The sequence below is a fragment of the Pyxicephalus adspersus genome, chromosome 12 (genome assembly GCF_032062135.1).
Source record: "Pyxicephalus adspersus chromosome 12, UCB_Pads_2.0, whole genome shotgun sequence".
Lineage (NCBI taxonomy): Eukaryota > Metazoa > Chordata > Amphibia > Anura > Pyxicephalidae > Pyxicephalus > Pyxicephalus adspersus.
The window spans coordinates 5,862,922-5,885,112 of record NC_092869.1 but is presented as its reverse complement, the minus strand read 5'-3'; the positions used below and the strand labels follow the sequence as shown (position 1 = coordinate 5,885,112).

The 22,191-nt window shown below is 38.7% G+C and overlaps 1 protein-coding gene across 1 annotated transcript in view; it reads left to right on the top strand.

The window, feature by feature from the left end:
• The window catches only part of LOC140342483 (Fc receptor-like protein 2), a 44,805-nt gene that overhangs the window by 5,500 nt on the left and 17,114 nt on the right, over positions 1-22,191 (top strand). The window contains exons 2-7 of the mRNA XM_072428681.1: positions 1,600-1,620; positions 2,268-2,350; positions 12,923-13,034; positions 14,059-14,340; positions 14,981-15,262; positions 16,180-16,461. Coding sequence (XP_072284782.1) covers positions 1,600-1,620; positions 2,268-2,350; positions 12,923-13,034; positions 14,059-14,340; positions 14,981-15,262; positions 16,180-16,461 — 1,062 coding nt within the window. The remainder of the gene's footprint in view (positions 1-1,599; positions 1,621-2,267; positions 2,351-12,922; positions 13,035-14,058; positions 14,341-14,980; positions 15,263-16,179; positions 16,462-22,191) is intronic.

Genomic DNA, 22,191 nt, shown 5'->3' with positions numbered 1-22,191 from the left:
TAGACTTGAGGGTACTTCCTATGGAAGTAAAAGGTACGAGAAGATTGTGAGAATCTAGTCTCTCGCAGACAAAGTATGTTCACCTACAGGGATGCATAATATTTGAATGCCATCTTCCTTTTTTGAGAGAAGTTAAGCCCTTGTATGTTATGAGTAACAATTATACACTTTTTATCTATCGTAATATTTGTCATATCTGTAAATTCAGTACAGTAGTATTATGTAACAAAGGGCAGCTCAGACTTTCTTTTTGTTGTTGATGCACACCATAATTTAGGACAAAACAGAGTAATGGGCAAAACAACAAAAAAGAAAACCAAAATAAAACATAATTAAAAAAATAACAAAAAGAAACAACGGGCACAAGCAAACTGGTCCTAATTAATTGATCTTTCCTGTAAAGAGAGGCCAGAGGCATGCTGTATAGCATTGACAAAAAGGTGAGGCACCCAACACACCCGCGCAGGTGTGGCTATGTACCGTATTTTTTGCCGTATAAGACGCACTTTTTCTTCGCCAAAACTGGGGGGGAAAAGTTAGTCCGTCCTTTACGACAAATGTGTTATAAAATAATATACTCACCCGATACCCGATCCTGCGTGTGTCTCTGGCTGCATGCAGCGTGTGTCTCTTCTCTCCTCTGCCAGCATCGTGTCTTCTCCTGTCTGTAAAGCAGAGCGAAAGAAGCTGGCACAACGCCACCTGCTGTTCCCTGTCCTAACTGCCGTAGTGATCCGTGAGTGATCAGAAGGGGAATTTGAATGACAGAGTGATCAGAAGGGAATTTGAAAGACACAGAGTGATCAGAAAGGGAATTTGAATGGCACATGAGTGATCAGAAGGGGAATAATCTTTCAGAATCTTTTTTTCTAGATTTTCCTCCTTTAAAATTGGAGGGTGCGTCTTATATTCCGGAGCGTCTTATACGGCGAAAAATACGGTAATAGAAAATAATAATATAAAATATATAATGGGATATAATGGAAGTGGGTGTACTTCATTTTCACACACTACTTATTTTGACTTTGGTAAATAAATAACAAATCAGTGTAAAATGTCATGTGTTTGATATTCATCTAAGGCTGTGTATACCTAATTTAGAGACCCCCCTAAGCACCAAATGTTTTTTTATTATGTCTTGATATGCAAAGCCTTAGAATTAAAGGATGGTGTACTATTTTTTTCACATGACAGTACATGGATTTTGCTGTTGCCTATGAGCCCATAGGGTAATTTTTTTTTATTTGCATATGTGATGAATAGTTAAAACTTTGTTCAGTTTTCTTTCAATATTTATGTTCAGGTTATTATGTTCAGGTTCAGGTGGTATTTTACTTCCTGTGTCAATGGAGGTTATAACTCTTCCCAGCTTTATCCCAAACCCATGTTGGATGGTTTGAACGAATGTAATGAGAAAATAATTACATAAAATTTTGTTTACTTGTGATGTGTACCTTAAATGATTATTAATGCTTATGAAGGTAAAATACAGAAATCAAACACTTTGTGAATGGCAGCATTTACTTACTCTTGAAATGTTGACATGTATTTATATGTACTTATAAGACATTTTGTAACATCCCTTTTCTCTGCTTTTAGTGATGGTTTTGGAAACAGCAGGTAAGATAATCTTTGTTATAAATTAATAAAGTATGAATTTATTGTCTGTATATTGGCCTTCCAGTAACAAAATATTTCTACCTACCCCCTAAACATTCTAGCACTGTCCCAGACCTTCTAATCCAGTGATTCTCAACCAGGGTTCCTCTGGAAGTTGCTAAGGGTTATTATTATTATTATTGCACAGTATTTATATAGCGCCAACATTAGCGCTGCGGCGCGTTACTAAGTCCATAGTCATGTCACTAGCTGTCCCTCAAGGGGCTCACAATCTATTTTGCCTACCTTGGGTGGCTGGAACACTTACCTAAAACAAGTATCGATAAGTAGTTCTGACATTTCCTGACATCGACTTATAGTGTGCTTCATCAGGGACTGTGACTAAAATATAATGAGGTCAGGAATTTGACATTTTTGAGCTTTGCAATGTCCGCTTCTATGTTTCTCTCTTGACAGTCACTTGTAGGAAAATCTGTCAAATTGTTGCAGTTATAATGTACAGGCATCTAAGATAATGTCTACAAAATTGTTTTATTCCCTCCTATCATGGTGACATCTGCAGTATTTTTATGTTTAGTTACATAACATAACAGATTTCTAACAGAAGTTATTTGACTAATTTCCATGTGCAATGTTATACATTGTAGGATCTTCATCAAGACCTGTGCTGACCTTCAACCCAAACTGGGACAAGATCTTCACAACAGAGTCTCTTACAATGACTTGTAATGTAAGATCACCGACTTCATCAGATCTGAGTTACATCTGGTACAAGGATGGTACTAAGATACATACAGGACAAAACTTTGTAATCAGATCTGCAGGAACAGATGACAGCGGGAATTACCAATGTGAAGGCTCCAATACTGGCAGAAGTGATCCTGCAAGACTTGATGTCAGTTATGGTTAGTGGTTAGTTATGGTTAGTAATATGAAAAAATAGTAATATGTTTTGTTTTTTGTTTTTTATTGGCAAAATGTGCCTTTAATGTAATACATTATTGAAATTTGAACAATTATCAAAATATACATAAATAGAGGGGGTCTTAAGTAGACACTCATGAGGACTGGTTATTTAATCACTTCAAGATATTTAGAGAATGTCTTTAATGAATAGTAAAAAATGGATTAATTGGAAAGTTCTATTTATTTTACCTTATTAAGGTGTATATGTATTATAAAAAAAGTATTACTTACTCTTGATTGTTTTGACCAGGATGTGTGCCAAGCAAAGACACAGGTAAGTAGGAGTATGAGTTTCAAACACTAATCCTAAAAAATAGAGGAATAAGGGGGTTGGTTATATACTCAATAGGACAATATCAATTGTTGATTGTTAGTTTTTATTGTGGTGGGTGAATTAAACTTAGAAAGTAGGGATGATCGAGAAGGCCTCTGACAGTCTGAAAATTTCCTTGAACTTCTGATGGGTCAGTGAAATTTCAGCGAATTCTATTAAAGTCAATGGGCTGACTTTAAACATTATTAGCAAAGCCTCTATACATGTTGGGGGCCACTAAATTTGCTGGGTATGTGTAGGAGAACAGTGGCAACAAGGGGAAAATACAAAAGTTCCAAAAGACCTTTGTGGTTTTCCAGAAAATGGCAGAAAAAATGACAGCAGGTAAATAGGGTTTTTGTGTGACGGACAGCGTACAGAAGGCAGCATAAACATTAGGACATTGAGAAAGGGTGGCACTACATGCAAACTCAACCCACTAGCAGCAGTCTGTGCCATCAAAACAGCAGGAGACCGCATTGCTAGCTGGCATCATGACCTGGATGACGTGTTAGGAATGCCACCCATAAAGTTGCGGAGAAGTAGTGCAGTGACATTAGGCAAAAAGATGGAGGACCAGCTACAGAGTGTGGGTCAGTGGGAGCAGTAGCAGTGTTTGGCCTCTGGTCAGCTATCGCCAGGGAGACTGCATTGGTAAGAGTCATGGAGAGCTGGGTGTAGTGCATCGTCAACCCAGAAGTGTGTAATACAATTTTAGTGAATGGAGTACTGACAGGCAGCAGCAGCAGCAGGAGGAGGCAATGGGCCCTGAGACAGAGCATGGACCTCATTGGTAACTGGCATCTAGACCCGGGTGTAGTGCATTGTCAATGCCACCCAGAAGTGTGTAATACAATTTTCTGAAATTTGTGATTAAAATTAGGAGGACCAGACCAAGATGTTTTTTGCCCCAGCACTGTTGCTGTGGTGTGTGGTACCAGAAGCGGTAGGAAGGTAGATGATATTGCTAGTTTGCATCATGAAGTAGATGACATGAATGCCAACCCTCAATCTTACAATACTTAGCTGAAAAATTAGGCAAAGACAATGGTACCTATCAGTGTGGCAGCACTGGGGGTTTTCATCTGCAGTTTGTTGGCCCCCCAGAAGTAGCAAAAATTTAAAGTATATTGCTAGCTGGCACAATGGCAAGCATGACATTGGCGATGAATGCAACCCCTGTACGTTGCGATAACTAATGGAAAAATTCAACAGAGGCAGGCTCAGCTGACAGGGGGTTGGTGATAGGCAGCCACAGACTGAGCACAGGAGCAGTGTGGGTTCTCAGTGGCATCTCGGTTGTCCAGTAAGTCATTGTGTCAGTCAATCAGTGACATCTGCAGTGGAGGTATGATAGTTGTTAGTAACCCACCTTTCGTTCATTTTCAAAAAGGTGAGGCGATTGACATGATCGGTTGGCCGAGACCACTCCGCCAGCAGCTCTGAAGGTTCTTTCGGACAGAACACTGGATGCACAAAAGAAGCCTGATGGCATACTGTACCATCTGCGGGCAGATTTCAAGCCCGTTGACCCAAAAAGTAATGGTGTCACTACTGTCAGGACAGGTATCCTCCTCATAACTGTTGTCGTCAACCACCACCACCAGCCAGACAAAAGACAACATATTCGTGCACCATGCGCTTCATCTGTTCATCTTCATCTTCATCATGATTATGCCCCTGCACTTCACATGTTTGATGTGGCCACATCAGGTTTCGTCAGGCATCCAGAAAATCCCCCCTGCTTTGGCCTAGACTTTTGGATGTGTGCGGGTGGAGGGAGTGTCCGATATAGGGTGGAGGCAGTGTCTGCCTGAGCCCCTGTGTGGACTGTGGTGCACGGGCGGGCCACCTTTTCTTTTTCTTGCGCCGGGTTTGGTGAAAACTGTGACATTTTGTCTTTATAACGGAGATCCAGAAGGGTGGTCAGCCAGTAATCATCCCAGTTTTTGATGATGCAAATGCAGGGGTCCCTCCGTAGGCATTGCAACATGTGGACACATATATGAAAGAGGGGTTCCCTGGGCTGATCCTCCTTTGACTCTTGTGCCTCAACCTCTTCTTCCAGGGAAACTTTGCTGTGGAGACCCAGCATTCATTCGGCTCTCTTTGGCATCTCCTTCTACTCTTCCCCCTCTTGGCCCTCTATCTCTACTCTGTCTCTGAGGTCTATAACTTGCAATGGAGCTGTGTAACTGGCTAATTTTTTTACTTTACTTTTAGTAGAGAAATAAATAACATGTTCTATCCTTTTGGATAGATAGCAAGTGGTATCAAAAATAAATATCTTTTTTTTTTACAGAAATACAGAAATTTTCTGGCTTTTTTGATAGATAGAAAGTAGAATCAGAATGAAATATCTGTATTTTTTACAGAAATGTTTCTTTTTTATTTTGATGGATAGCAAGTGGTATCAGAATTAAATATCTGTATTTTTTTAACAGAAATACAGAATTTTTTTTGTTTATTTTGATAGATAGCATGTGATATCAGAATTAAATATCTGTATTTTTTTTACAGAAATACAGAATTTTATTCTGTTTATTTTCATAGATAGCTAGTGGTATTAGAATTAAATATCTGCATTTTGTTTACAGAAATACAGAAATTTTTCAGTTCATTTTGATAGATTGCAAGTGGTTTCAAAATTAAATAGATATATTTTTTTTTACAGAAATACAGAAATGTTTAGATTTATTTCAATAAATTGCAAGTGGTATCAGGATTAAATATCTGTATTTGTTCGTGTATGTAACACACAGACTATAGATTATTTATCTATCTATGTATCTATCTATGTATCTATCTATTTATCTATCTATCTATCTATCTATCTATCTATCTATCTATCTATCTATCTATCTATCTATCTATCCTTCATCTATCTATCTATCTATCTATCTATCTATCTATCTATCTATCCATCCATCTATCTATCTATCTATCTATCTATCTATCTATCTATCTATCTATCTATCTATTTATCTATCTAACAGTGAAACACTACCTATCTGAGTACAGTAGATTTCAGGACTGCACCAATAGAGTACAATCCAACAATCTGACTATTAGTGTGAGTGTGACACAGTCTAAGTAAAGCACTTTTTTTTACTTTTTTTTTTTACAAAGCAAGCCAAGCAGCACAGAAAGATTGTGATGCTAGCAAATTTCTGTCAGGAGTGGTAAATGCAGGCAAGCTTATATAGGCCAATGGCTGCCTGTATGGCATGCAGTGACAGACAACCAATCGGCTGCCTGCCACAACAAACATGGAGGGGAGCATCCCTGCTGTTATTGGAGGGCCCTAGGCATCATGAGGGAGGTCCCTGGGCATTGTGGGAGGGTCGAATTCAGGGCGTTGAATCAAACAAAATTCGGGTCGGGTCGACCCGAATTCGAACGGCCATATTCGGTTCGAACATTAGGAAGACCTGACTTCGAACAACAACACTACCACCAAAGGCTATCCTGCCTCCATGCACTACGCTGACCAATTAATGGTGGATGGCTAGCTTTTGCTCACACAGATGATGGAGCATGTGCAGGGTGGAGTTCCATCTAGTCACAGTGTCACAAATCAGTCTATGCTGTGGCAGCCTCTGTTGGCGCTGGATAATGCTAAGTGTCGCGGCGGAATTAGGGGTCTCAGTAAGTCCTGCAGTCCTGGGTACATGCGGAGGAATTTCTGTACCACCAGGTTCAAAACGTGGGCAAAGCAGGGCACATGTGTTATGCGGCCCAGGCGCAGCATGGCCACAGGGTTGGCCCCGTTGTTGCACACTACATTGCCTGTTGTGAGCCGAGGAGGTGTCAGCCAAGCCTCAACCTCTCTGTGCAAAGGGAACAAGAGTTCTCTGGCGGTGTGACTTTTCTCCCCCAAGGACACCAGTTTCAGCACTGCCTGGCAATGCATGTGCTTGAGGGAGCTGTCCTGCTTAAACACAGTGTCGTCCTGTGCTGGCCTTTCAGGAGGAGTGTCGAAAAGAGGATCCATGCTTTCCCACCACACCCCTTGGTGGGGTTACCAGGTGCTGTAATGCTTCTTTCAGACTACCGCCCACTGAGCTATGCAAAGCCACCCAGTGAGTGGTGAAGAACAGGTAGCGTCCCACTCCGAACTTGGTTGTTCAGCTTTCCATGGTAGCATCGATTTGGCTTGATACTGAGAATGCCAATGCCCAGGAGAGGTTATCTATTACATGTGCATGTAAACTGGGTACAGCTGTGCGGGAGAAGAAATGCCAGCTTGGTATATTCCACCGCCGCTCGGCACAGGCCATTAGGTCATTGAAAGGGAGCTGAGTCCACAATGCTGTACGACAGTAGCTGCAAGGCTAATAGTTTGGCTAGATGTGAACTGAAGGGATTGGGAGTTAAGGGAGCTGAAGGGGTCACTGGAGCTTGCGCTGACAAACATCGTCTCATGCCATGAAACCTGCGGCCAGAAGCTGATACTTCCTCACCGCTAGAAGTCTGGCTGGCAACAACCTCCTGAGACGTACTAGCAATGACAGTTGGAGGTGCAGAAGGAGTCAATGGACGTAGAAGAAGAGACAATGACGTGGTTGCACCTCCTTCAAAAGAATGCAACTACTGCTCCCACTTTAGTTTGTGGTTCTTGCGCATGTGGAAAAGCAGGGATGTTGTACCCAAATGTAATCCAGCCTGTCCTCTGCGGATCTGCCTGTGGCACAGGATCCAGATTGCTATGACCTCGTCACTATCTTTCAACTTGAAAAAGGACCACACTGGAGAGGTGCGTGCAACCACTCTGCTGCTCTTTTTCTTTGCCCGCCTCTGCATCTGCTGGGTGCCCTGCTTCATCTCCCTCATCATCTCTGACTGTTCTCCTGCCTGTGTCCACTCGATTGTCTCTTTTTTGAGATTCACATGAGGCACGTGGCCCCCTCTATCCCCAGTCTTTTGCTAAAGCTGCCTTTCCTCTACATCTGTTTCAGAACTGCTGGCAGCCATTACACACACTGTCAATTTCCTGGTGACATAACGGTCACCATCATCCTCATTTTCATGTAAGCTGACCTCTGCAAATGCAGCCACTGATCCAGAACCCTCGCCCAGCAAGTCCTGACCACACTCTCCAAGGGTCTCAAAGTCTGCCTCCTGCTCTGAATTTCGCACTGACAAATCCTCAGGCTGTTTGTCAAACAACGTGGGAGAGTCATGGGGAGGTACAGGCACATTAGCCACGCTATCCATGTTTTCTCCTGTCACGGCTGTGCTGGTTGGGTGACAAAAGGTAGTAATACGAAACAACTGTTAATAGCATGTTGAATGTAACTTTGCCAAATATACACAGCATATACCCATTAATATGACTTTTACCAGAGAAATTCCAGCATACACAGCATATATCCATAAATATGACATTTCAAAGATTCTAAAGGAATTCCGGAAAATTTTTATATAGATTACATTGGGTACCAGAAGTCTTGTTTAGAAAAAGTACTAGTATGTTCCATAAGTACCGGATAATTGTGAGTGACTACAAATGTTGATGGATAGATAAGTTGCATCCGGGGCAATGCATTATCAAACAATTTTGATATGCTATTAAAGTGAGATGGGAGATCATGACCCAATGAGATGTCACCAAGTCATCATGTTTGCGTTAGGTTTGATAGACCCATGAGGGTTAGTGATAGAAAAAAGAGATTTAAAAGTGTACCAATAAGCATTCCTAAAGTGAGTAAAAATACCATAACTATAGACGTATGATACAGCAAAAAAGGATCGAGGTTTGTTGTAGAATAATATTAGGTATTTTTCAGGAATGGTTTGAAGCTCAAGACGTCATTCACACTGGATGTTTCAGTAGCTTGTACATTGAATATCCACTTGCATTCATATTGTAGTAGTTTGGTATTGATATCACCTCCTCTTGGATTGGCCAGAATATGTTCAAGGCCAAAAAACCTAATGGCCTGTAGATAACGTATGCATATTATTATTCCATGATGGCACGCATGATAACCTATGGGTGTAGTTATTTTTCCATTAGCTATTGAATAAGTGTGTTCGTAGATCCTTTTTTTCAGTGTTCTCTTGGTTTTTCCTATATAAAAACTACCACATACGCAGGTTATTAGGTGAATAACTACTGCTGTGGTGCAATTAATGAAATGTTTTGGACGAAGTAGCATGTAAGATGGTATTCCTGGCCCTAGTTTTTCTGTACAATGTGGTATTTATTTGATTGTTTGAGTTCCCCCGAAAGGTCTAGAAACGGAAGTCAAAATTGAATGTGTTCCATCATAAATTTTAAGTTGTAATTGTTCTCTTATATGTAATTAAAGAAGATTTGGAGAGATTCTGTTGAGCCAGTTTATAAGAGTAGGACATCATGGATGTATTGATGTATCTTTTCCACAAGAAGATGTTGTGTTGGAAAGGGCTCTTTCTGATCGTGTTAAATAGATCTCTCTTCTATTCACCCAGGTAGATATTGGCATATGTAGGGGCACAATTGGTCCTCATTGCAACCTCCTGGACTTGGGGATAGGTGATATTATCAAAAGTGAATATGTTTTTTCCAGTATGTACTGTAAAAGGGATAAGATACAGTACGGGGGGCTGACTTTGTTCCTGACTTTGCCCCCTTCCAGATGAAATAGAAAAATGAGTGTGGGGGCATATGACAACCAAATGTGCAAATATCAGGTCTTTGCGATTCATAAAACTGTTTTTTTCTTTTAGTGATAAGCTGTGATGGCGGAGGAACAAGCAAGTTTCACGTCTTTGGAGTTACGGGCCGTCATGAAGTTTTTGTTTCTCCAGGGAAAGTCAGCAAAGGACATTCACACGGAGATGTCACAAACACTGAGGGAGAAGTGTCCTTCCTACAGCACTGTCAAAACATGGATATCTCGTTTCAAGACTGGGCATTTCACCGTTGAAGATGAGCCCCGCAGTGGGCGCCCCCCAACCTCAACTGACCCGGCAACCTGTGATGCTGTCTATGAATTGATTATTGAGGACCGGTGAATATCCACAAAAAAGATCGCCCAGACACTTGACATCTCAGGGAGTGTCTTAGGTTTGTTAACACCACTATCCTAGACATGTGCAAGCTTTCAGTGAAGTGGGAGCAGAAATGTTTCAACATTGATCAGAAGGAGGAATGAGTTGAAGCATCCAAAGCTGTTTTGGCCCATTTTGAAGGTGCACAGAACTTTTTGGCTAGGTTAGTGACTGAGGATGAAACCTGGCTCTACATCTATGATCCTGAAACCAAGGAACAGTGAAAGGAATGGCGCCACAGCAAGTCCCTGCGGCCAAAGAAGTTCCGAACCCAGAAATCGTCCAAAAAAGTCATGGCGTCTGTTTTCTGGGACAAAGACGGTATTCTGTTGGTGGACTACTTACCTCAGTGCTCTAGTATCACCGGACAGTATTATGCTAACTTCCTGGACCAGCTGAAGAAGGCAATTAAGACTAACCATCGTGGAAAGTTGACCAAAGGGATCCTTTTTTTGCAGGACAATGCACCTGCACACACGTCCAACGTTGTGGCTGCCAAATTAAACACCCTGGGTTTCCAATCGGTCCACCATCCCCCCTACTCACCTGACCTGGCCCCTTCGGACTATTATATGTTCCCGAATTTGAAGAAACATCTGAAGATGTACCAAGTGCATCAGTCTCAGGGGGGAATATGTTGAATAAATGTGTTATTTCATAACTCTGGCTCGCTTCTTTCTGGGCAAAGCCAGGAACTCCCAGCACCCCCTCGTAAATGTGTTTTTTTCGGGAACCAAATATCGATTTCTGTTTAGGCAGTCTGATATTGCTTGGAGGCCCGTCCCATGAGGGATGCTGCTATAGACGGCCTCAATATCTATTGCTACTAGGATAGTATTTGACAGGATCTCCATCCGATTAGTGATCTTCAAAAGTTTGATGGTATCTTCTAAGTAAGATGGTATTTTTATGAGCAGTGGTTGTAAATAAGAATCGACTAATTCACTGGCATTTGATGAAATTGAATTAATGCCAGAAATAACTGGCAATTTTGTAAACTTTGAGGAATATGTAAGAAGTGGGTGTTAATGGGAATTCAATCCAAAGATAATCTTTAGTATCTTTATTAATTATATTGGTGGAGTAGGCATTTCATAAGAGTGTAACGTTCATTTCTAAACATCTGAATGACATATGGGGAGATGGGTTGATACCATTCTGTATTTTTCAATATTTGCAGACTGATGGTTTTGTAGTGATCTATGTCTAGGACAGCAACGTTTCTGCCTTTGTCCGAAGCGTTAATGATAATATTTCTGTTGGATTTCAGGTTGAGTAATGCTTTCTTTTGTTCATTGGTAAGGTGTAAGAGTGGAGGTTTTGTCAAACAGTGTCTTTAAAATTAAGTTGCAAGCACATTTTTGTCATGGTTAGTAAATGTAAAAATGTATTCTCTGTATGATTACCTGTAGCTATAGATGTCAGAGACAGGAACACACTGCCTGTGTACATTTACCCTCAACACTACAAATTTCCAGACTATCATGGTCCACCCTACCCTATAGGTTTTGGTGTAATTTGCCTTTTGCGTTTCAAATTACCATTTTGTGGGATTTAATCAACTTTGGGCTAAGCTAATTTTACCATATTTGTTTCATCTGTAAAAATTGCAATTTATAAATCCAGGCAGACAATATTTGAGAACTACATGATACTCGCGGATGTAGCCAACAGTGGGCACCTCTGCAGAACTCATTTAGGGGGCCCCTTTGCCCTCCATGCCCATTCTCTGCTTATATTTTCTGTTCACCCCAACATCCACCTACAACCCACCCATCTTCACACTGCCCCTACCACTCACTGACACAGAAGCACACCCGCAAGTTGGAAATATTGTGTAGAATGAATTGACAGCCCAAATGTCCACATCTACATGCATGAGTTTCATAGAGCAGCAGCAAAACATGGGAAGAAGTGTTCCTCTGCTTGGTTGCATTGCCTGAATTCCTCCTTCAGTGCAGATGTGCAAGAAAATGCCTCACTAAATCTGCAGGGGGGTGTGGAGTCTTAAAGTACCGGCTGCCCCTGTGCATTGCATACAATGTCACTGGTTTGGTAACCTAACTTGAGTTGCCTCATTAAATCTTGTTACCAAGTGGGTGACATCAGTTGCACAGTCTAATAACTATCCCTGTAATGGCTGCTTGTCATATTCTGCCACCTAAAAACTCACTGTGTTCAAACAATTTGCATTAAAAATGCAAATTGGGGACCCCTGAGGCCACTTACATCTCCCCGTTTCCCAGAAATTGGGATTCAAAGAAAGGTTGCGGAGAGTTATATGTGACAGGAGAGTACAGTATGATAGATACATTTTTTATGTTTTAATGGTGCCATCAATATGAAACTTTGGTGGGGGGTTAGCCACAGGTTTCTTACACTCGGGTGGGGCAGGTTTTTCAGTTTTCTACACCTTCCCGTTCAAAATAAAATTGTGGTTCAAAGAAGGGAAGTGGACAGGGTAGAGTTGTATGTTTCTGTTTTGTGAGCTGGCAGGTATAAATTTATGGCCCCCACCCAAATGCTCCTTGCTATGGTAATTACCCTTGGGGTCTCAGATGTGCATGTTTAGGGTTCCTGGGGGCATATATTTTTGAACAGCACCCTTCAATGTTGTATTTTTAAACATTTTTAAACTTGTGACCCCCATATCTTGAAATAATACAAAGCTAGAGGGCTAGAATCTTGGGTGATAATAGTTATAAGTGCACATCATTAGAACTAACATTTTAGGCGATGTAGATTTGAACACAGTGAGTTTTTAGGCTGCAAAATATGACAAACAACATTATGCATAAAGAAGGTATTACCCTTCTAATACACATTGTATGTATGTTTTGTGTTTCAGCCTGGGTGATCCTGCAGCTTCCTCTCCACGTTCATGAAGGTGATGATGTGACTCTGAGATGTCACAGTTATCCTAATTATTCCTCAAGACGGACTATATTTTACAAAGATAATTCTGTCATCAGAGATTGGGAATAGTTACGTATTAGAAACATAAACCTGGAAAAATCTTCACAATATAAATGTAGAAAGCAGATTAATAGCCTTACCTGGAATGAATATAGCAGAGAAACGTCAATATCTATAAAAGGTAAGTTGTAAAGATTGATTTGGGTCAAGATGTGTAGATTTTATACCCATAAGTGTTAATTTTTGCCAGGAATATATCCCTACTTCTGAGCTGTGTGAGTATGGGATCAGCTCTATTAATTCGCCTCACTTTTGTCTCTGTATATTCTTGTGGCAATTAAAGGATGGCATTGACAAGAAATATCCTAATGTAGATAAAATTGCAGCACCTATATACTCTATATATGCATAATATACACTATCATATGTCATTCTGTATTGTACCATACTATGTTATCTGACCTGCCATGGACAACGTATAGTCATGTTTTTGGCTGTATGATAAATACATTTTCTTAGAGTTCAATACACAGAAAAATACATACCTGTAGTACCTATAATCAATGTAATAACTTCAAATCATTTTAGATCACTTGATTTAATACAATCAGTAAAAAGACAACTAAGCATTATTGTCATAAAGAAATTGTAAACCCCAAAAATCTGCCCATCCCTCCATCTCATCCCTCTCTAAACCACCCCAGTGGAACAAAAATAGTTGTTTTTTTTGTGACGGAAGATATACTCATCCAGATTCCTTGATAGTGCCCCTTACATGACAGGGATTGCTTATGAGCCACAGCAGTGGTGCCAATGCTGGCCAGTCCCTGTTCATCCCCTATTGATGAAATTATCTTCTGGCCCAAAACTTTATGTTCTTTGCAGTAGTTTGTTAGAGAGGAATAAGAGGAAGGTCCCTCCCCAGTGCCTTGAAAATGAAATGTTATGAAGCACTTACACACTTTCTGTCTTTGGGTAATAATGATTGAGCTTTGTACACAAGATCTGCTACTGGCAGATCACCTGATGAAAAAAAAAAAAAAAACCAAATTGACTACGACATCTAAAAAATGGCAATCTTCAATACATCACATTTTTTTTTGAAGTTTAAAATTTAGATGGTTTCTAATTTTCAATGTCTTTGACAGTTACATCACACACTGGAAAATAATAGATTATTACTGTTTGATATTTGTATTTTACAGAACTGTTCACACTTCCTGAAATAAAAGTGACCCCATTTCCGATAACAGAGGGAGATAATGTGACTGTGACATGTCATACAAATGTATCTCCATACAGACCAGACACAGAACTGCAGTTTGTATTCTATAGAGATAATCAGATTATTCAAAGATTCAGTTCTTCTCATCAATATGGAGTCCAGTCCGCTCAGCTGGAGGATTCTGGGACATATTACTGTGACGTGACAACAATAAGTGGAAAAATATTAAAGAGGAGTAAAGAGTTAAATGTTAAAAAAAATGGCAAGTACAAAATTTAGTGGTATTTGACCAAAACATACCATATACATCCCTTTAAAGTAATCATTTATTTCACCTACAAACCTAAAATTGAAATTAAACGTTGCCCTTCTTTCTAGCAACTCTAATGTCTCAGATATCAGCATGTAAATAAAAAACTGTATTACCACTTAAAATATTTCATACTGTATTACCACTTACAAATACATGAGTCAAAACAATTAAATATTTGTTTATCTCCAATATCAGTAATAGAAATCAAAATTAGTTCATTCAATTGCAAACCTCAAAGGGTATTTAAACCCGAACAATAAACTTTATTTTATTATGGTTCGTTTTGGTCATAAAAATCTTATCTGCTTAATGGATTCCAGATCTTTATACATCCTTACAGATGGTCTGTGGGTACAGAGCCTACAATGCAAGGAGAACTAAAACTGGTCACACATTGTTTGATTTTCCAATTGTGTTGAAAAGTCCATTATACATACACATGAATTCTTTATTTCTAAGTTGATGCACCAAAAGGGATTTACATCAAGTGTAGATTCAGAAGAGAATCAATTGGTCAAATCAGAAAACTTACCGGATCAAATATTTGGAAAATAATAAAAGTTAACTGTTGCATGTTTCTATTTTTCAGAACTGTTCACACCTCCTGAAATAAAAGTGACCCCATTTCCGGTAACAGAAGGAGATAATGTGACTGTGACATGTCATACAAATGTCTCTCCATACAGACCAGACACAGAACTGCAGTTTGTATTCTACAGAGACGGTCAGATTGTTCAAAGATTCAGTTCATCTGATCAATATGGAGTCCAGTCTGCTCAGTTGGAGGATTCTGGGAAATATTACTGTGAAGTGAGAACAATAAGTGGAAAAATAGTAAAGAGGAGTAAAGAGTTGAATATTAAAATAAATGGTAAGTATTGGCTGGGAAATGTATGTGATCAAACAAATATCTGATGGGTTTTTGGGTCTCTTTCAATCCTCATATATTTTTGTTGTTTCAAATTTTGGAGAATATGCACATGTGTCTTCAAGTCAGAGAATAACTAGGTTAATATATATTTTGAATGATTTGTATTTGAATTTAGAACAAAAATCACTGTGAAAGAAAGAACTGTGCATTAATTGTAGTGTCGTTCTGATGCTGAGGACATCCAGCTGAAGAGAAAATATACTGTATAGGAAACCTTTGTACTGAATGTTAATATTGCAGTAAAAACTGGTTATAATAGTAATAATTTTTTCATCTTACTTTTTTAAATTAAATTACATAAAGGATTAGATACTTTTTTGTGTTATTCAGTTTACATCTGTAAGTATAGGTTTTCCTAAATCTTTTGAAATGTAGTATTGGGCCTATCACAATAATTCAGACCATACTATATATCTTATGTATTTGTATTAAGTATTAGCTTAGATCAGCTTTGCCACATGGAATGCCGGCCACATCTTTGTATTTGAGGAGCTGCAACAATAAACTTCAGAATTACATCTTGTATATCAGAGCATTTGGCTGCGTTTTGAGCTTTGGCCATAAATCCATGTTAAATAATAGCTGGGGAGCACATCCAAGAAAGTTTTTATTTTTAGAAAATAATATTAATGTTGCCTTATACTAACAAATGACTGTCATTATTTTCCCTTCTCTCTTCTTCATTTATCAGTGGTTATGGCTGCAAAACATGTTGAGTATTTTTTTCTGGTTCCTCTGAAGACTGATGATAGTGTATTTTTATTGCATGTTATTTTGGTATTTATATAGTTTTGTATATAGTTTTATATATAAATGTCTGTCACGTTCATTTGTATTACTTATATCCTTTCTTTCAGAGTTTTTCATTGACCCAGAAATAATAATGAGCACAAATCAGATAAAAGAAATGGACACTATGACCTTGTCCTGCCATACAAAACGTAGTCCACACATTCCATCTACAGATCTGCAGTTTGCTTTCTACAGAGATGGGTGGAATGTTCAGAGATATGGTTTATCAGATCAATATTGGGTCCAGTCTGCTAAACTGCAGGATTCTGGGAATTATTCCTGTGATGTGAGGTCATCAACCAAAAGTATAACAAAAAGCAGTAAAATAATATACATCCGGGTACAAGGTGAGCAGAACATTGTCCATTGTGTTGTCATAACAGAGGAAGATTTTACTATATACACATCTGTATAGCGATCTTGTCTGATAAGATTACACTTATATTACTTTCCTATGCTCTCCTGAAATTGAGATGATCCCAGATTTGGTAGAAGAAGGCAATCAAATGATCCTTATATGTAACACAACTGTACTAACAATGAGAAATGACCTTGAACTGCAGTTTGCTTTCTACAAGAATGGACAGAATATTCAGGGATTCAATTCATCTCATCAATATGAAGTCACATCAGCTGAGATAAAGGATTCCGGGAATTATTCCTGTGAAGTAAGAACCAAAAGTGTGAAAAAGAGAAGTATGGAAATAAATGTGGACATAAGAGGTAAACATAACTTTTTCTTTTAATTTTGGGAACAAAATAACAGTTTGCAATATGGTTTCTGTGCTTGCTAATCAAAAAGCACAACAGTGCCCACCGCCCATCTGACTGGTTAAATCTGATAAGGGGGAGGTGTTAGTGTTCAAAGAGGGTGACCCAGATTATAAGAAGGGGTGTTAGTGATTAGGGAGGGTGACCCAGATTATAAGAAGGGGTGTTAGTGATTAGGGAGGGTGACCCAGATTATAAGAAGGGGTTTTAGGGATTAGGGAGGGTGAACCAGATTATAAGAAGGGGTGTTAGTGATTAGGGAGGGTGACCCAGATTATAAAAAGGGGTGTTAGGGATTAGGGAGGGTGAGTTGTATGTTAATGCAGGTAAAGAGGAAGGAGGTAAGATTCATTGCTTCAGACAGTACAAGATTTATTTCAGAAGAGCCTCATCCACTTCTGAAATCGTTTCCTTCTTACGATCCAAGTAAATCCTTTATCGCATACCATTTATACTGTGATTTGTGAACAATTACCACCAATTATCAATGCTGAATCATCAGTGAATCATTCCCAATCACAATCACAGTGGCATTTCCAATACATCCAATCCTTTATTGGATTTTATCTAGTATATGTTCAAGCAGTAGTCAGCATCATGTTTTTTCTATCTGATAAAAGTTTAAGCAATATCACCAAGTCCCCCAAACCCCTGAAGAAGCCCCATGGGTCAAAACGCGTCGGCAAGGGAAACAAATCAATTGCTGTAAACATACAATGATTTTTTATGCTGTAACTGTTTTATGATTTCAAGACTAGTGCACTTATGTTAGCGGAGGGCTAGGGTAGGAGAGCTGTGTTTAGTTTTAGAATGCTTATTTAAATAAACTTCAGGGTTTTTTTTAAGAAAAGAGTCTTGCCCCACAAAAGCCTCTCTTTTTCTCTCTCTTATTCACTCTTACTGCTAAGTTTCTTTCACAGAAATAATAAACATAAATAAAACATAAGCCCAAAAAATAAGCATAGCCATAATCAAAATTAAGACTTGATTAGGGGAAGTCTTATTAACAGACATGGATTTTGCTGTAGTATATTTGCATTATTAGGAAAACATGTATAAAAAAATTATGTAAGTATACATTTGAGTATAAACAGAGATTTTATTTATTTTTGCCTTCAAAATGCCATTAAAAAAAGAATCCCCAGTTATACTCGAGTGACGCCTTGTGGTATGTGCTGGAACTGCATATGTTATTAGTTTGACAGATTAGACCTGTCAAAGACAAACCATTTGCCTTGACATTAACTAGTGGCCAACAATTATGTACAAAAATACCAAAATTAGAGCCAACTAAAGAGTACAGATTTTAAGGAGAATTGATTAAATGGAATCTAATTTTGTCCTTATACAAAACAAAATACAAGAAAGCTGGGAAATACTTGCGGCAACAAACTTATACTATGATTGAACAAATAATTCAGAAAACATTCAAATATGCATTCAAGGTTATTTTTTTACTTGTTTTCTATCTAGTTGATATGAAAAGATAGTTGCTTAACTAATACAGTATAGTTCCTATCGTGATGGTAAGTGTTAACGTCTCATACCCAAGGCGTTTCGCCATTCAGCTTCATTAGGGGATAAAAAGCATGTTGTCTTATACTGTATAGTAATGAAAGTAACATAAATATCAACACAATTTGACCAATTAAATAACACATCATGTATATTGTTTACTACACCGAGAATTTTTTAAGTACAAAAATATCTTTTTTTCTGTTTTTTGCAAACATTCTTATTTTCTGTAAATTCATTACTGTTATTACTATTATTTATTTACTGGAATTTCAAGACAACATGCTCTTTCCCCCCTAATGAAGCCGAATGGTGAAATGCCTTGGGTATGAGATGTTAACCCTTACCATCACGATAAAGACTATACTTATTAGTTAAGCAACCATCGAACTAGATGGAAAACAAGTAAAAAACTTGTATGCATATTTGAATTTTTTCTGAATTGAGTGTTCCATCACAACACAATATAATTTTGTTGCAGCAAATATGCCCTAGCTTTCTCTAATATTGTTGATGGCTCATCAAAGTCCATCTGATGAAGCCAAATGGTGAAACGCGTTAAGAACCAAAAAAAAACTTGAAAGATAAAGATTCTGCGATTACCTTTTTGAATAGATGAACCAAAAGGTCTAATGTTTCTTGTAGATAGTTGTGTAACATATATTTAATATATGTTATGTGTATTACAATTGATTAAATTATTAACTTTTAAGCTTATGTATTAGGTATACTTTAGGAACCTTGTTAAATACCTTGTTGAATATTAAGTTGTGAAATTAGAGATGTGGTACCAGGAATATATCTCTAATCCAAAGAGTAAAAAGTTTATATTGATTTTATTAACATTTCTTTTGGTGATTGTTTCGTGTATTAGTAGTGATTGCTGCATTTGTGCCCTTGGTCAAAGTATGTTTTATTGTTTTGCTTTTTCAAGTGAGTAAGGTGGCACTTTGGTTTATATTCAGATCAATTTATATTCAGGTATATACTCTATGTTTTTAGCAGTCTTTGACTAAGCCAACTTACTCATTAGCCATTGAAAACATTTCTCCCACATTTTATAATGGTTGCTGCCGAGAGGAGGAAGTGAGCTGACATCTAGACCATGTCAGTCCAGTTATTCAGAATGTAAGCATGATGTAACTGACTGGGGGTGAGATATCCAAGTGTAGAGAGACAAATCGTAGGCAACCTGACTTGGATGCCAGTTGGAATGATGCGATATGATTACAATTTGGAGTATAGGAATCTGCTGGAGGATCCTTTGGCCATCAGGGCTGAGGATGTTCCTATTGGGGTATAAGGGACACTGCTGTTGTTGCAGTTTTTGTTTCTGAAGAATTAAAGTATGTCAGAATTAAAGTAAGTAAGCCAGATATGTGGACCAGCAAGTAATTTGTTATGATACTCCATTTGCTCTGCAAATATCTTTATATTTGATTTATTGCTGAATATCTCTGGTTAGCATGATGTCGTAAATAATGACACTGATTAGTATCCACCAAACTCCTTGTACATGCTCTTATCATCTCCCGTCTGGACTACTGTAACATCCTTCTCTCTGGTATTCCACTAACCCGACTCTCTCCTCTACAATCTATTATGAATGCTGCAGCCAGACTCATCCATCCTTCCCTCCGCTCCTCTTCCGCTACATCTCTTTGTAGTTCTCTCCATTGGCTTCCATTTCACCTTAGAATCAAATTTAAGCTCCTGTGCTTTGCCTTCAAATCCCTACACAGTTATTGTCCCACTTACATTTCTGACATGGTTAAAAAATACTCCCCCTGCCGCTCTCTCCGCTCCTCCAATGACCTACTAATGACTTCCTCACTCATAACCTCATCACACGCACGGTTACAAGACTTTTCTAGAGCTGCTCCAACTCTCTGGAATGGTCTTCCTTGTCCTATTCGGCTTGCTCCTACTTTCTGCTCATTTAAAAGAGCGCTCAAAACCCATTTTTTCAAACTTGCCTACCCGTCTTCTTCTGTCAACTGAAACCATCACTACTTCCCACCACTACATATCTCCCATCATATTGTGAGTGAAATTCCCCCACCTACTAGATTGTAAGCTCTTCGGGGCAGGGTCCTCTCCTCCTGTATCACTGTCTGTATTAGTCTGTCGTTTGCCATCCCTATTTAATGTACAGCGCTGCGTAATATGTTGGCGCTATATAAATCCTGTTTATTAATAATAATAATAATAATAATCTTCTTTTTACAGACCCTAATAATGGGAATCTTTTCATAATTCTCCCGCTGACTCTCATCATCTTACTCCTCCTTGTTACTATTCTGGTGACCCTCATTATTTGCCATAAACGTCATTCATCTGCTAAATCCCAAGAACCAGAAATAGGTAAATTGACTTCCGCGTTTCTGCTTCTTTGTAAATATATAATAATATAATAATAAATGTAACCTGTGCAGAGACAATCACAGAAGCAGCTACTGATAAACTTCTTCCAAAGCTGCCTGGAGGTCTCTGGATTTAGAACTTTCTGAGTTGCTCATCTACAGTAAGTATTCATCAAGGAATTATTACAAATGTGCACACAATTGTCACATGCTCATAATATTGACTATTACAAAAGAAATCAGCTTATCATTATCAGGTGTAATACTGTGACCCATGTGAAAAGTAATAAACACTACAGTATATACCTAAAATATGTGAAGTTCAGATGTTACGACTAAGGGGTAATGCGATGGGTGATACCAATGAGGGGTAATGCCACATTAAGGACATTTTAGACAGTTGTGGGAAAGCCATTTTCTGTGCCAGCATGATTGTGCTTGTGTGTACAAAGCCAGCTCCAGAAAGAAATGGTGTGATGAGTTTGGTTAGAAGGAACTCAAGTGGCCTGCAGAGAATCCTAACCTTAGCTCTTCTGAACACCTTTAAGATAAATTAAAATACTGAATGTAATCCAGGTCTTCTCATCCAACATCAGTACTTGATCTCACAAATTTTCTTCCAGTTAAATGAGCAAAAATTCTCACAGATATCCTTCAAAATCTTGTAAATACCTTCCCAGAAATGTGCAGCCTGGTATTGCCACAAAAAAGACCAAATCCATATTAATGGCCATCGTTTTGTAATGGGATGTCCATCAAGCTTGTGAAGATGTGACAGCCAGGTATGTACAAACGTTTGGCCATATAATGCACATTGAAATGTAACATTGTAACTGAATGTTACAAGAAACATGTAATGTGGCATGAAACATATATCTCTCATGTTTCTTGTCAGAGGAAGCCCTAAAACATAAATCCAGGCAGGTAGAAAATAATATAGTGGTCAGTCTCTTTTCCTCTGGTGAAGGATCTATTGCTCATTTAAGTAGAGTGGCCTAAAGTAGCCGAGGATTCAGATGAGTATTAGTGTATTACCTGCTGCCCACAAAAAGGAACACGTTTTTCATGTTTTGTGTATTTCTATATCTTGGTCATTGTATTTCAAATAGAATCTGGTAAAAAGACCGGAGATGGGAGAAGTGATTTAAATTTTCAAATTTGAGACATAATTCTGTTAAGTGACCATTGCCGATCTCCCTTTGCCTTTCAGAAGCCTCTGCAGCATCCAGTGATCACAATGTCCAACCTGAGGTCACATATTCTCTTCTCACTATTCACGGTATGCCCCTGATTCATCAAGCAAAATCGGATTATCGGTCGCGCATTCGTATTAGCGATCCGGAATCGTGCGCGATCGCGCTATTCAACAACCGGAAAAGCTCGCGCACGGAGCCGCGCTTATCCGACAGCTTTTTACTGGCGATCATG